This window comes from Mastomys coucha, unplaced genomic scaffold (genome assembly GCF_008632895.1).
Source record: "Mastomys coucha isolate ucsf_1 unplaced genomic scaffold, UCSF_Mcou_1 pScaffold18, whole genome shotgun sequence".
Lineage (NCBI taxonomy): Eukaryota > Metazoa > Chordata > Mammalia > Rodentia > Muridae > Mastomys > Mastomys coucha.
In genome coordinates, this window is record NW_022196900.1 from 60895352 (window position 1) to 60912243 (window position 16892).

General features: G+C 44.5%; 1 protein-coding gene across 1 annotated transcript; it reads left to right on the forward strand.

Annotated features, from left to right (window-relative positions):
• Positions 1-2337: 2337 nt before the first annotated feature.
• Leprot lies at positions 2338-14153 on the forward strand. The gene is made up of 5 exons (XM_031377959.1): positions 2338-2480; positions 7081-7156; positions 10958-11144; positions 12569-12725; positions 13712-14153. The coding sequence occupies exons 1-4, from the start codon at positions 2465-2467 to the stop codon at positions 12683-12685; spliced, it is 396 nt and encodes a 131-aa protein (XP_031233819.1). The 5' UTR covers positions 2338-2464; the 3' UTR covers positions 12686-12725; positions 13712-14153.
• The last annotated feature ends 2739 nt before the right edge of the window (positions 14154-16892 follow it).

Genomic DNA, 16892 nt, shown 5'->3' on the forward strand with positions numbered 1-16892 from the left:
ACTGAATTAGGGCTTCAGGGCTTGATCTCAACTTTCCTGTTCCATGGTCACTATTTGAGCTTGAGTTTTACCAACTGTAAAGTGGAGATGATAAACTCTAGTTCATAGCCTTTGATACTTGAACTCAAGGAGGAAACCTTAATATTCATCTTAAGGACTCGACTCTAGACATAAGCCGTCAGACTGTAGCCTGGGTCTAAAACAGTTGAGTAACATAGGAAGGGCTGGTTGCAGTGAGATACAGGCTCCAGTGGCTTTTCTTCTTTTTGTGGAAATGTGGAATCAGTGAGTAGGATCCTTTTCCAATGCAATATCTGGCACAGGAAAAGTCCACTTTCTCAGGTACTCAGTGAATGAAAGGACAGTTGTGGCAGAAAGCAGTTGGAGAGAAACAATGTTTCAGAAAACTGATTCCAAACTTTACTCTGGGGCTGGGGGGAGGTGGGGAGCAGAAATATCTTTCTCTTCTTCCTCTTTTTTTTTCCCTTACCATTTTTCAGTATTTTATTGACAAGCCTTTGGTAGTCACAGAACACTGTGCCTCTTATGTCTCAAATCATTGGATTGGTCTCAGGCTGGCACAGAAAGCTTTGGCAAACCCCTCTACAAGGCCTTGCAGGGATGGACGGGATGGTTGAGGATGGAAGGAGAGTGGGATGGTTTACATCATGTAATCTAATCCTTGAAGGTGAGAAAACCTACCTCCTCACTAACAGATCTCAGTGCTCATAAAGGAGGAGTTAAAAACAGGTTTGGCAGAGTGGTTTTCTGAGTGCTTGTATAGGTACCGTAATCTCCCATTTTCACCAGGTATATTGTCAATGATGCTGGCAGATGCCTGATACTACAAATGCTGTGTACACTGTTCATCCTGTACACACTTACAATGGTACAATGGCTTAACTTGTAATGGTTACAATAGGATTAATAGTCTAAAGTAGAACAATAGCTCTATTGTGGTAAGTTATGCAAATATGCTTCTTAGAATCACTGATTGTATACTAGGTCTTAGCAGACTGAATATATATATATATATATATATATTTTTTTTTTTTTTCCTTTTCTTTTAAGTTTAGAACTTCGTGGGTTTTGTCTTTCTAACCTTGTCTAAAGAGCTGTTTGGCACAGTTCCTATCCTTTCTGAACTTCTTTCTGTAGAGGTCTTGGACTACTGGATGGTTTCTAAGATGAAGATTCCACTGATGAAGGTAAGAATAAAATGGCTCTGGGGGAGTGAAAAATTGGCTTTAGTTATTTGCAGGCCTGCGTTGCAAAAAATAATAGCTGTTTATTTAAGGACCCAGGACACCTTCGGACCCAAAGAGTTTGTAATGAATGAAGGGGATAGACCGACACAGTAGTTTACACAAAATGTTAATGTAGCTACAAAGCAAGCAAATCTATACAAAAGTCAAAGATCTTAGGTAGGGATGCCTCTAAATCCTGTTTTCTGGTGCTGTCACTCACCCCCAATTTCTACTCTCCCAGCCACACAATCTCAGAACAAACCACACACGCACACAGTTAGAGTCCTCCTGGAAAGTGAGGTAGTTCTGCACCGAAGGTAACTTTTCCCCATTTTTATCCCGCGCCCCCTTTTTCCACCTGTCCTCTCAGGCAAGTTTCCTAGCAGCCAGCCAGGGTGACGGTGAGCATCTAGAATCTCTTGAGGCAGCGCCTGGGCCCCAAGTCACGACAGTGAGGAAGGGCTTGGACCCCAGATTAAGTAGCAGGGTTGGAACATTTCAAAATCCAGGATCCCTGAAGAGTTAAAATGAAGGAGTCAGTCCGAGGTAATGAAAGTAGGTGGAGGCTGAGGCTAGGAGCGGAGTTCTCGGCCAGCGGGGCGGTGCTGAGCAAACTCGTAGACTACTGGAATGAAGTTCTGAGTGGCGGGAATTAGGACCAATAGAGTCCGAGCTATGAGTGGCGGAGGCGGGATCAGTCCAATGGGGCGGAGTTCTGCATGAAGGAGTGGGATCGGTGCTGGCAGGGACTGAGCTCTGTGACTGGGGGCGGAGTCCGCGAAGTGGAGGAGGGCGTTGGGGGAGGGTCTCCATGAGCTGGAGGCAGGATTGTGTGCCGGAGTGGGGCGGAACTGTGGGCGGAGCGGAACTGGGAGGAGGAACTCAGAGTGGCAGGGATCGGAACCAGTACAGGAAATGCTGAGTGCTTGTAGGGCAGAATTTGGCATAATTGTGTGTGAGGTTATGATTGACAGCACTCTAAACCAGTAGGAATCAGGTGGTGTTGGGCTTCTGGGGGAGGGAAAACACGGGACGAGGCGGAGTCTAAGTTCAGGGGCGGGGCCTAGATGAAGGGGCGGGGCTCCGTTGGTTGGGTACGGAATTAATGCCGTCAGGGGGCGGGCCGGGCTTTGGATTCGCGCGCCCGCCCTGGCTAGTCTGGGTGTGGGCGGCTTTTGGAGAAAGCCGGAAGCAGCGACAGCCCCAGCTCCAGAGACATGGCGGGCGTTAAAGGTACACTGCGACCCTCGCCCGCGGCTAGTGGGTGGGGTCGCTCCTGCTCCAGGCTGCGTGGCCGGCAGCCAGTGTTCGGGTGTGCGAGCTCCTGCAGACCGCGGCCTCCCCGCTGCGCGACAGAGGTGTTTCGCTGAGCCTGTAAACGCTCGCGCCCACGCCCATCAGTTCCCAGGCGGAGGCTTCCCTCTTGGGCTGTACGTTCCACAGTGGTCCCCTGGGCTTTTCCGTTCTCCGTAGGTCACATCAGGGTCCCACATCCTCACCTTCCTGTCCCGCCGCAGTTTCCTGTGGCTTACAGAGGAGCCTTTGTGTTCAGGGTGTGTGTTGGAAACTTGGTCCTGTTGTTCCTTTACGATTTTCTCGCTGGGCAGAATTAATTTCAGGCGTCTGGCAGTTTGGAAAGTAACCAGAAATACTCTATTCGACGCAACCTTGAGGCTGCAATTAGATGGGATTTTTAACAAGACTTTCTTGAGTGTTTACTGGTCTGTGAACAAAGCAGCATGTGCTGTTTGTGTTCTTGAATGGTGATAAAAGGGGGTTCCCAGAGTATATCACCCTGATCTGTGTGAATGCAGAGCCATGGGCGTTGGGTGGGGACAAAGTTACTGGAAGGCTTCCTGGTATTTGGATTTCTGGCCATCCGCACAGAGTAGACTAACTTGTCTCTGTGTTGGACTTCCTTCCTTGAAAACTATCCACAAAGACCTTTGCATTCACCAACAAAGTGTATAAGATGTGAGATGGATACAATGTATACTCATGTGCGTGCACTATACATTTATCCGTGTGAACAGCTAGTAACAGACATAGCTGACCATTTGTGGGGGGGGCACTTTTCTATTTGGTATCAGCCAAGTAAACCTGGTTTACTTGGGCAGTGTCCACTGTATGATATATCCATTTGAAGACAGCGTAGAATGCATGAAAAATTGTGTCTCACTACTACAGGTGTGCCGTTCTGGACAGATAGTATAAAATAGCAACAGTAATTTATGTGCTTATGTAGTGAAAAGGAACACAGGCTATGAAGTAGACGAGAACACATCCAAGTAAAACTTTGCAGATAACTCACCTGCTATTGAGAGACTATGCTGGAGACTTGGGATAAAAGATAACTGAGAAGTTTGGACTGAGTTGATTGCCACAAATAATTATATTGCTGTGTAAGTAAATGATGCGTGCTCTGAGACAGTTGAGAACATAGAGGTAATATAGTGGAGTGAATCATGTTCCTCCAAAAGATATGTTTTAAGTTGTAACTCCCTGCTGCCAAATAAGGCTGTGACCTTATTTGCAAGTAGCAGATGTTACCAACCTAAGGTTGCCTTGCATGATGTCTTTCAGATAAGAGGGGAGAAGCACACTATAAAGACAGAAGCAGAGGGCCCCAAGATGGCTTGGTAGAGAGGCACTTGCTGCTGAGCCTTAAGACCTGAGTTTGATCCCTGGGACCTACATGGGAGAGGGAGAGAACCAACTGGTGCAGTTGACCACACGCTTAGCACATGCAGTATGGTGCATGGCTATAAATAGATAGTTAAACCTAAATACGTAATTTTTTTAAAGTAACAGAAATTGGAGTGGTGTAGCTGCAAGCCAGGCAGTAGTATAGACACTAGCAGCACTGGGCATTAGGCAAGGACGTTGTTCTCTGCAGACTTCAGAGACACCTTAATTTCAGAAGTCTAGCCTCCAGAACTGAGAGTTACCTAGATTGTAGGAGTTCATTGTGAAGCTAATAATGAATGACCACTCTATGGCATAATAGAAGAGGCAATAGTTACGATGAATTTATAGGACTCTGTAAGGGTTGGATTGAGAGCAGAATATATTCATATGACTGGGGCAGAGGCCATGACAGAACACATCTTGTTCTTTTCATTTTCATGGGCTCGTGGAGGCAGAGTAGGAAGGATTGAAGCTGGAGCAGTTAGGGGTCAGATTGTAGTGAGCCTCTCGTGACAGCATGCAGGCTGTGAACAAGTTTTCGGTGGGTAACACACACAAGTACCTAATCGTATATGTGGACGAAGGACTGGAAGACCTCAGTTTGGCAGCAGACAGCGAGCATACTGGCCACCCTGCACAGAGTTCAAGAGAAGACAGTAGTTTTGAATGAAGCCTTGGTAAAATGAGCTATTTTGATTTGCTATAGAGTATAGCTGTGGTTTCGGCCCTCTAAGATTGGTCTTCAAGGGAAGATGAAGCATGTGTTTGGGAGGGTGGGGGTGGAGTAGGAGCAGGAGGTTATTTTACATGTTGGATTTGAGGTCCTTGTTGGCTTTGGCTCTGCGGCACAGTAGTCCAGATTAGAAGTGGAGTTCTTAGGATCTATTGTGGGCTAGAGCCTTGGATATGGCTTGGCCCTTGTTCTGGGAACTTTGAGTTGAACTCAGCTTTTCAGCAGTCATGTGTGAAGCAAAAAGAGATGGACTTGAATTGTTGGTTAACTCCTACTGTAATTAAGAAATGGCAACGTGCTGGCAAGATGGCTTGGCAGGTAAAGGCTTGCATGCAAGCCCAGTGATCTCAATTCAATCCCGGGAGCCTATGGGAAGGTGGAAGAATACTGAGTTCATAAGATTGTCCTGTTTACATGTGATGTAGCAATATACACTCCTATTGTTCATATACTCATATACTCAGTTTAAAAAGAGAAGGGGTAGGCAGGAATACAATTTCTAAACACACACACAAGAACACACACACACACGGCTTGAAGGCAACAAGCAGAAATAAGGTTATGAAATTTGAGAGACAGTTTGGGAACAGAAAAAAGTAGGTCTGTGGTCCTGTGGTCCGCATGCTATAGGTTCACAGCTGGAAGAGGGAATGTCGTAGGTAGTCAGATACAGAGAAGGGTCAGGGCTACAAGGGAAAGGCCAGGCAACTTCTGAACTGGTAAGTATTTGTCCACTAAAAATACCAATTAAATATTAAGAGGAAGAGATACAAACTAATATAGAAATTCTTTCGTCATTTCCTGACATTCACCAGGTTTCTTGGGAGGGATATTAGTATCTTTCTATTAAACATCTGAACCCATTTGGTGACAGAGTCAGTCCCTAAATCTCTTAAGTAAGAGAAAGCAACAACAACAACAACAAAAATCTTAATTAGTCAGTGACTAATTATATTAGGGATCTTCAGAAGAAAATTTGGATGATCCAGTGTCCCGTGCTTTTCAGATAACATTTTATCAAATAGTATAGCTAGGTGAGTGGAGACTTTCCATAGCCAGCCTTGGTTGAGCCCCTTTTGCGGAGCACTGTGTATAGATTACCTAACCTAATTTCCATAAACCCAATAAAATGGGACCATCTTTGTCATTTTACAAGTAAGAAACTAGGCTTGGAGACAGACGTCCAGCTGCCTGAAGTTGTGTAACCAAGTGGTTGCAGAATGGCTGTCTGAACCCATTTGGTGACTGAGAGTCAACAACCCGATGGGCTGTCACATAGCAAAGAGGAAAGGGCAGATATGTTCAGATGTGAGTATCCAGTGCGTGCAGGGAATAGATACAGTGGCTGCTAGTTGGGGATTGTTTCCCAGGAAGGCATGGAAGCACTCTTCCAATACTTGAAGTAATTGTGGTTTGGGCACACGGAGACCTTTTGGGATATAATCAGGGAAAGAGAGCAGTCAGCATTCAGAAATCAGAATAACTGCCTACGGTTGTGAGTTCCCTTCACTGCTGTTGGCAAGCTTGGCTGACTCTCCTCCTCTGGCAAATATAGAGAGAACCCATGTAGTAGGGGCAAGCTGCTGGGGTGGCAAAAGATCTTCCTACCTTTGGTGTTAAAGTGGTGGACAGAGGCAGGTATCTTAATCACTTTAGGCTACTATACCAGATGAACCACAAACTGGATAGGATAAATGACTTCATCCTGAGTTCTGAAGGCCGGGAAGTCCAAAATCAAGGGCGAGACAGAGCAAAAGAGAAATGTCGTTTATTTCTCTCATGTTAGGACATTGATTCTATCAAAAGAACTCTTACCACCACGTCCTCATCTAAATCTAATGTCTTCCTAAGTGTATGGTCTATTATCCCAGCTTTTGAGCTGTGGAGGCAGGAGGATCTCAAGTCGGAAGATTTAAAAGGTACATAGGTTGTATTCATTTGATAGATGTAAATCAATTAATGAAATAAGTAAGTTGTTACATTTGCTTTAATTTGTGAACTCTCCTTATATTTTATATTAAAAATGTATGCATGGGGGTATGCACACCCCTACCCGTGGAAGTTAGAAGATAGCCTTCCAGAGATGGTTTTCTTCTTCTACCCTGTGAGACCTGGAGATTGAACTCAGGTCCTAAGGCTTGGCAGCAGGTGCCTTCGTCTGCTGAGCCATCTGCCAGCCCCTTGTACCTCTGTAAGTGAAAATGTGTGGTTGAGATATATTCCTGTGCCATAAGCTCAGCCTTCTTAAATGTAAAATGCCTTATCATATTTGCAGGGTCATGCTGCCGCCATCACTGCCCTCTATTCCCCATGACATTTGTCATCCCCTAAACAAAACTCTGGACCTCTTAGTGGTTTCTGGACCTGTCACCCCAACCAAGAACCTTTAACCTGTACTTGTGTTTTCCACAGCTCTCGTGGCGCTCTCCTTCAGTGGGGCAATCGGGCTGACTTTTCTTATGCTGGGATGTGCTTTGGAGGGCTATGGGTAAGTTGTTTTGAAAAAGAAATCACAATGTGTGTGTCCATGTATGTATGCAGTTGCGTGTGGAGGTGATGTGCCTTCCTCTGTCTCTTCTCTACCCTTAATTTTTTTTTTTTTTTACCTTACTATTTTGAGACTGAAGGTCTAATTGAACTTGGAGCTTGCTCTTTTGGCTAGATAGGGCAGTGAGCTCTATCCCACTGCCTCTTCCTTCCCAGCACTGGGGCTTCAGGAATGCACCCCTGTGTGGGACTTTTTACACGGGCACTGGGGACTGAACTCAGGTTTCTGTGTTTGCACAGTCAGCGCTTTACCTATTGAGCCATTTCTCCAGCTCTCAAGGAAACTGCTTTTTGTGTCTCTGTTCCTGTTTCTTTCAGAGCCTGACCAGTGCAGCGCACACAGCAGTGCGGGGTTGGTGAAATCCTGGTTAGGGATTCAACCCCTTTAGACACAAGTGTATTTGTGTAGAAAAAAGCTCTTTCCCCCCAAAAATGGATGTATTCATTTAATAAGTAGTTGTTACATTCTGAATGTGGAGCAGCTGCGTGTGTGAGAATGAGTTCTTCCCCTGAGAGCTTGCAGTTGTAGTCAGGAGGATCTTAGAGAGTGGATACATGCATTTCTCACGAGCAAAGACTTAGTGCATAAATGAGAGTTTCTCTGAATCACAGGCATAGGGAATAATCAGCAGTTTCATCTGACAACCCATTAGAGGAGGATTAATCAAGCAGCTAGAGGTAGCTCTTTGGGGCATTGTATGCCCTGTGGAGGGAGGTTAGATCATGTGTCCCAGACAACAGGAGCTAGGAAAACAAATGGAATTAGCCCAAATGTGAGGCTAGGTAGGAGACTGGAGTCTGGGAATCCTAAGGGACCACTGTAATAGATGAAACAAAATTGATGGCAGTAGGTTTTATAAACTGATATAGCAGGACTCAAACCAGTTCCCACCAGCTGTGCAGGTGAGTGGCTTGAACTCCTTGACCTAAATAAAATGTGTGACTAAAACCAGCTGGAGCCAGTTGTTGTGACTTCTGTCTTAGGTTTTCTTTTGTTGGGGTAAAACGCCATGACCAAAGGCAACTTAGTGAAAAAACTTAGTTTATTTCAGTTTGTAGTTTTTAGTTGTAGTTCATTTTGAAGGGAAGTCTGGGACTGGAGGAGGCAGGAACTGAAACAGAGGCCCTGGAGGAATTCTAGTCATTGGCTTGTTTCTCATTGCTTGCCACCCTGGGACCACTTGCTGGGGTGGCACCACACAGAGAGGGTCTGGACCTTCTACAACAATCACAAATCAAGAAAATGCCCTATAGGCTAGCCTAGAGGCCAGTGGTTCTCAACTTTCCTAATGTTGCCACCTTTTAATACAGATTACAGTTCCTCATGTTATGACGACCCCCCATCATAAAATTATTGTGTTGCCACTTCATAACTGTCATTTTGCTACTCTTAACGAATAGTAATATAACTGTCTAATATACAGGCTATCTGATATTCCACCCCCCAAAAGGGTCATGACCTATATGCATAGGTTGAGGACTGCTGCTATAAGCCAAATTTATGGAAGTATTTTCTCGAGTCGGAATCCCTCTTCTCAAATGACTCTAGCTCGTGTCAGGCTTGCAAGAAACTAATCAGGAAAACGTTGCTGAGTTCAAATCTACTGTGGAGTTAAAAGTGATCGTGAAAATTGTTTAAACATGATGTAAGCAAAAACATTTGTTCTGAGTTTTCACAGCTCTTACTGTATTATCATTTAGGGATATTTTATTCCCCTTCCTGACTGAAAACCAAAACCAGAGTATCAGAAACCTTGCTGATTGTACAGCAGTAAATGGCAGGCATGGCTGTGGCTCTCGGCTCTGACTCTTGCCCATGGCACTGTGGTTTTGGGACTAATTGAATCCAGGTGTTTGAGTTCCCTGTAATGTGCCATCTCCATTAAGATGAGAACAGCACACATTACTGCCACCATGAGGAAACTCATTTTATGCCCTTGTTGACAGTAACTTGGGATTTTCATCTGCATCAGCAGTTTGCAGCCTGGCCAGCGTAGCTGCTGTACTTCTGTGGTTAAGGCTTTATTGGGACCACCGTTACTGCTTTAGCACCACAGAGAGAGTGTAGAGCTGAAGAGACCCGTAGTTGCCCAGCCACTCGTGTTTTCTGTTTGGTCTCTTACAGAAAAAGAGTTTGCCAGTCTTTGGCCTTCCCATTTTGTAAATAATGCTATGTTTAATGTTTAAATTTTGTAAATGAAGGACTACACCGAGGCTTAATCTACATGGGGAGGGGGAGGCGTCTTCTAGACTGTGCCTCAGAAAGCTGCCACAGTATTCTAGGAAGAGTGCAGGGCTCTGTGCTGAGAGACGTCATCAGGTGACAGTTAGGTCCCTTCGCTTCCTCTCTGGCTTTGTCCTGACATCACCTAGTGGCTCTTGCAACAGTACTTTCTGCTGATTTCTGGAGTATATTTCTGGAATCTCTTCACTTTCAAATGAGTTTCAAATGAAGAGCCCATATTTCTTGTTTGTATCCAGAGTCAGCTTGCCTGAAGGACACTGCCTTCTGCTTCCTGGTTATCACCCTGATGGACTTCCTACATCTGTGGCTTCACCCCAGCCTGCTCAGGGCTGCTTGCTGTGTGGGTGGATCTGCATGATTACAGTTTGCTGATGGTGTGTCTGTTATTGTTCCGTGTGTTTATGATAGTGACTGGTTGGTGGGTTATTTTCTTTAATGGGTGTCTAACTGAAGGCAACAAGAGTGAAACATTATTTTGAAAGTACTTATAGGGAGAACCCAGTTGGAAATTCAGTGGGAATTCTTAGCAACGGCAGGTTGTTTTGCTTTGTGTTAGATTATATTTGTAATCTACTGTAATACAGGTGGGGTTGGGTGCATCTAGTGAGCAAATGTACGTTTTTCATTCCTTCCACACTAAAATCTCTTTTTTTCTCTACCTTTTCATCAAGTGCAAATGGAATCTCCCATTCTAGGCTCTGGGGTAAATGGAGATTAACTAAGACAAATCGTGTCTCTGTTGTAACGATCATAAGGCTATCAGGTGATGCTGTGCAGAAAGCTAGAGAGGAGTGCTGTAGGCCAGGATCAGCTGGGGTCACCTTCAGGAAGGGATCCCCCAGCTTAGACTGCATAGCAGTGAGAAGAGCCCAAGGCAGGCTTGAGACCAGAGTGTGTAGGGAGAAGACTGAGGTGGCTGTAGGTTCAGAGAATGAGGGTGAGGTAGTCCAGAGTGGATAGAGGAGGAAACACAAGGTAGCAGATAAGAAGCTCATCTGTGGCTCTTCTATAATCTTTGGAAGTGTTCATGCGTACATGCACTCAAAAGATCTTTGTGACACTAGCTCATGTAAGCCACTGTACTGTGTTCTGTAGGGAAAGCAGAGGTGGCATTTTACGATCCTGTCCTTAGAGTTGCTCATCAGGGCCAGTGATGCAGCTCAAAGGTAGAGTGCTTGCTTAGCATGTACAAAGTCCTTGGTTCATTCCCCTGGACTATAAAAACCTACAGATCTCTAACATATAAAACAGTTGTTTCTCAATCATACACTGAATAGTTGTTTCTTAAACTTAATATAGGCTGCATATGTATTAGTGAGTAAGGAACAATTTTCTAACTTTATCTGTGCCTGGTGGAAATATCATCATGTTTTAATATTCACAATTGATTAATGTTTTTACTTAGCCATTTGAAATAGTGATGTTGAAACAACAGTGTGCCTCTGAATTAAGATGTAACTTTCCTTCTGGGTTTCGACCGGGTTCCACTGACGACAGCGTTTACTGGCCCCTGTTCGTCTTGATTTTCTACGTCATCTCCCCCATCCCCTACTTCATTGCCAAAAGGGTCACATATGACTCGGACGCGAGCAGCAGTGCCTGCCGGGAACTGGCGTATTTCTTCACCACGGGGATTGTTGTCTCTGCCTTTGGACTTCCTGTTATTCTTGCTCGCGTGGATGTGGTGAGTTCTGTTTTCTGTTGTTTTTCTCTGGTCAGGGTTTGTTTCCAAGGCCTGTACCTGAGGCCTTGAGTTTATTTTCGTTGCTTCAGCCCTCCTTGGAGCCGGCTGTAGCTTTAGTTTCTCTCTCCTGTTGATCAGAGTCTCCATCATAGCTTCAGAATGCTTTCCTAGTTTCTCTTACAACTTTTAGTCAAAGCATATGATGTCTTGCGTTTTCTTTATTAAACTATTCTCTTTAGTCATTCTTATATTCCTGCCTCTTAAACCATGGGGCACTTCATAGAGTCAGTTAGTACAAAGGCTTTCCCAATCACAAAATGAAGGGCATATCAAAGTGCAGCCAGGAACTGACTTCTCAGGAACTCTGGATGTCCTGAGGGATATCCAGTGAATGACATTGCCACACCCAGTGCGGACTTTTGTTTTATTTTGGTTTTGGTTTTGGTTTTTGACTGGCAAACTAAGATTGTGCCATAATTTATTCCGATTCTTGATGTCCTGTGACTTGCCTGCTTTTTGTTTTTATCCTGCCAACCACATTGGCCATCAGAAATGTATAATTTTGTTTCTTCGTTCAATATTAAACTATCTCAGGGACATCTGCTGTTTATGAAATACCAAGAATAAAAGCTCTATACTGTCAGCACTCAGAGAACGAGATGGTGGCCTGATGAGGATGTATGCTAAAGAATACACATATGAGGAGGGAAACTGGTAAGAGTGCCGTAGGAGGACCAGGAGAGGAAGGCCAGCTGCTGCTGGCTGAGGGCCTCTGAAGCCAAGGAGGATTCTCATTAAAGTAGGGAATGCTGTTGGGATGGCACACGAGTGTGAAAATTCAGTGCATGGCATAAAGAACAGTGTCATGAAGCAGAAAGGTTAGCCTTAGGTTTTGTTTTAAGTCTTCCTATTTTCAGCCTCGTGGTAGTGGTTGGAGAAGCTTGAATGTGAAGCAAAAAAGAAAGAATGTCCACTAGAGGGCACTCTCATCCCCAGCTAGGCCTCCATAAAACCATCTGCCCAGCTGTGGATTATTGTGTAAAGTGTGCTCTGCCTAGAAAAGAAGCAAACAGATTCATAATTTTCCATTTTCTGTTCTTTGTGAAAGAGGTTGATGCCTGTGGAACTAACTGCACCTAATGTTGGATCATTGATAATCTTGCTACATGTGGTTTTTCTTGAGGCAGTTACTGTAAACTAAAAACAAGTAGAGATGAGTCTCCTAGGGGTGATATTAAGGATGATATTAGACTTCATTAACAAGCCTTGTGGAATCAATTAAACATGACTGGGAAGTTCATGACATTACTTAGCCCCTTAGCAACCTTGTGTCATGCTTCAGTAGGGGTGTCTGATGCAGAAGAATACGAGATTTCACAAAGAATACAACATGAAGAGGACTTAACCCTTCTCTTGTGTTTCAGATCAAGTGGGGAGCCTGTGGTCTTGTGCTGGCCGGCAACGCTGTCATTTTCCTCACAATTCAAGGCTTCTTCCTCGTCTTTGGAAGAGGCGATGATTTCAGCTGGGAACAGTGGTAGCTCCTCCTCATGGAAAGCATTGAGTCTTAGAATTTGTATTGTACGTATATGTGTGCACATGGGTTACAGATTTGAATATGCTGAGTTTTTTTTATACCTTTATATCATGATCATCTTAGGGAAGATGTTGTAAACAAAAGATGAGTTTTATTCCTGGCAGACAGGTCACTCCATTGACTCAAAGTGAATAATTTTTATCTTCTGGTTTCCAGAAAGCCTGTTACTATGGCCTTGAAGACAGCCGCTCACTTATCCAGGGGGTCTAAACCTTTTGCCCAGGGATATGCTTGGGAGACACTGGGGCAGGTCTCCTGCAGCCCACACGTAGGTGGCGCCCTCCCTCTACCCTTAGACTCATCTCAGAGGAAGCCTCATCTACACAAAGCATCAGCATCTACTAGGGGCCTATTGGGGATGCAGGATCAGACTGCGTACCTTTGATGAGATTGGACACTTGGCACATGCAGATTGACATGTAAGAAGATTTGTTGGAGAGGCACAAACATCACAGCTCCCCTGTCTTCTCTGTGGCCCAGCCACTTGCCCTCTCTGGGTGCTACATGCTCATGTGCAGAAAAAAATAATCACCTGCCCCATGTTAGGACTGAGTTCAGACTTTAGGTGTTTCTAACATGTTCAAGTGTTGTTCCTCCAATTTGGGCGACCTGTTCTTAGGCAGGAACAGGTAAGTCCTAACATCATCTAAAAGTCAAGACTGATTGCTCAGAATAAGTTACAAAATAACCAAAAAGCCCCTCTGGGGTGCAGGGAGGGAAACTGGGCTGGAAATGGTCCCTCTTTAAGTGGAGGGCAGGTTAGACAGTTCTTGGAAATGCCCCTTCAAGAGCTTGTGCTGCCCTGTCCCTCTACAGTGCCTCCCATCTCCCACTCAGCACTCCTGTTTGCTCTTGGTGGAGGGTCCTCTGAAGGGTATGAGTCAAGAGTGAGCAGAGGGGAGGGAGTCATTGAAGTTACACATTGGTGCACTTTTTGTCCTTTGTATTGAACTTGATGTCACCTCCACAGGAAACACAGGGATCCACATCATGTTGGTTCTTATAAGCAGTTTTTCTAGTTCATCTTTTTTATCTGGAGCCTATCGGGAAAGGAAGTGAGAACTACAGCCACCCAATGAGGATGCCATCAGCGGTGTTTAAGCATTGATGCTGCTAGCTAATGAGTGTTCAGAGCGCTCTCCCTTGAGGCTTGTGGTCCGAGGAATCAGCATCCGGGCCAGGACTGGTATGACATTGGGGCCAGCAGGTGAAGGGACAGAGGACAGTGTGCAATGTTATATTTTGGCCTTATGCATGACATTATGTTTTTAATATTCTGTGTATATATAGAATTGTTAGAGTTGTCATTTCTAGTATTTACATTAGAAAAATTATTTAGATACTTGATCACTTAACTGGCATTTTTAATCATGACACTTGCTATTGTAATAAATTTGACTTTTAACACTGAAGGGGAGTTGCATTTCATAAATCTTTAATCTCCATTTGCCTTTTTAAAAGATGAGTGACAATCTCTTGACACTTTGGGATGGGCAGTTCTGAGCAGAGATCCTGTCTTAGGATGGACCTCTGTGACACCATTTTGACTGTCCAGATAGCTGGAATAACTTTTCTTTGCCCATGAATTTATCTGACTGTTTTTGAAAGTGTCTGGGTTGTTTGATTATCTCAAATAACCAAGATAACATTCATGTAGTATTGCTTCCCCCCCCTTCCTTTTCTCTTTTTAAGATAGGGTCTTCCTCAGTAGCCCAGGCTCTCTTCAGCTCACTTGATACTTCTCTTTTACCCTCCCAAGTGAGTATTGTGATTACAAGCATATAGACCATATCTGGCTTAAGAGGTATCTCTTGATTTTATTTCTAGAAGGATGAAAGGTACCTGTATTTGAGAGGCTGGAGAGCTGGCTCAGTGGTTAAGAGCACTTGGTGTTCTTGCAGGAGACCTGGGTTCAGTTCCCAGCACCCACATAAGTTGACTCAGCAGTAATTCCAAGATATCCAATGCCTTATGGCTCTGTGGGAACCTAACACAAACACACACACACACACACACACACACACACACACATAAAATAAATAAATCTTTAAAAAGTATTTGAAGTGACAGATTATTATTAGATTTGCTGTGTGTCTAAAAGAAGCATTTATTCCGTAGTGCCAAGTATCATAAGTGATGTTAGCCATATAGGAATATTTACAGTTTTTTCCTGATCAGAATGGTGCATGTCTTTCTTTCCTTCCAAGAAGCACCCATCCTTATATTGTAGAATGTATTTATAAATTCAGAGCATATTGATTACATTTGTAAAATTGAGAATACACTTTAAAGACTTGCCCAAAAGTAAGAATTCTCATGACAAGACCGACACGTTCCAGCAACTAGCTGATTGGAGAATGGAAAACACCCTTCCACCACCAAGTTATTATGAATGGGCAGGAGCAGGTAAACTGGGCCCTGACCTGTGAGGCTGAAGGTCTCTACCCAAGTGTGAAACAGGAATTCTGTTGCAAAGGTGTGAAGAAGATTTAGAGGAACCCTGGGACTTGCCACCTCTTTTCCAGAACAAGGCCTTTCTTGCTTTTCACTCTGCCTCCTGGTACCCTTGCTGTCTAGGTACCTTCCTGTGAGTTTCACGACTTCCTCTTCCAACCAGGAATCTTCTTACCCTGTCCTTCCTCCCTTCTCTCTTCCTACTTGAACTTTACCCATCCTCCCCCGACCCCTGTTCCTCCCCACTGATCAGCTTTCTAGGTGCCGCTGACAAACCCCATGCTGTTGCAAGTCGTCGGACTCAGTTTCTCCACAGAGGAAATACATGCCTTCTGTTTCCTTCCCCTTCTGAAACTGGTGTCCATACCAGGAGGTACCCCACCCGCCACAGCTATGTGCTCGTGAACGTGCCTCCATCCTGGTGCTCAGTCACAGAAAAAAAGAGCAAGCAGCCCAGCCATGTAGAGAACGTGATAGTGTTTGGGATGGGACAACCCATCCTCTCACTGGGCCAGGGTTCTCGGTTGTTTTCACATTCATAGATATTCATTTGATTCCCCAAAGGAACCCAGATACGTTTCTTATAGACCTCCAGAAATCTACCTCTTAGTTACCTCCTCGATGAGGGTTTTTCCAGAAGCTGAAATGTCATTTTGTTAATAACACCCCAACACTCTGAAAGGAGTGCTCAGATGATGTCATAAAGTGTGCTTTTTCATAAGTGACTAAATCAACCTTTGTATCCTAATAGAACCAAAAATGTTGATGATGATGCATTTTCCACACATCGTATTTAACTATAGCTTGGACACCTTATTGTGTAGATGAGTGTAACTCGGGTGTTTGTAGTCTCTCTATTTTGCCTAGAGAATTCCCTTTGTTTACAACAGTCCTATGTAGATTAGGGTGGGTTCAAACTCCCTGAGATCCTCCTGCCTCTGCCTCCTGTTTGTTGGGATTAAAAGTGTGTACCACCACATCCAGTCTGATCACCCACCTTTAATAAGCCAGCTTAAAAAGCCAAATAAATAGTGAAATGATAAAAAACCAAAAATGTGTGAGAGAGAGACAGAGACGGAGGGAGGGATTGAGAGTTACTCAATAGGGCTACATTGGAAAGAGGGAAAAAGATCGTTATTGAAAGCCATCCTTTGAGTCCAGACATGACATTTAGGGTTAAATATCCAGATCTATGCATAATTAAGCAGTCTGGTCAAGGTGTGGTCATGTCCATCACGGTCTCTGTTCTAGTTTCTCCTCAAGGAAGCCTGACAAGTTACCAGCACTGCATGAGGTTTATTTCAGGTGCAGTGGTCTAAATAGCTTTGGCCCCTGTAAACTCATTTGTTTGAATGCTTGGCTCACGGGGAGTGACACTGTTAGAAGGTGTGTCCTTGTTGAAATAGGTGTGTCCTCGTTGGAGGAAGTATGTCACTGTCAGGGGAGGCTTTGGGGTCTCATGTTCAAGCTCTACTCTATGTGGAAGAGACGGTCACCTCCTGGCTGCCTCTGGATCAAGATGTCGGACCGGACTCCTTCTCTAGCACCACTTCTGCCCGCATACTGCCATGCTTCCTGCCATGATGATAATGGGCTGAACCTCTGAAACAGTAAGCCAGCCCCAATTAAATGTCCTTTATAAGAGCTGCCGTGGTCCTGCCGTTGTCTTCACAGCAGTGAAACCCTAAGACATCAGG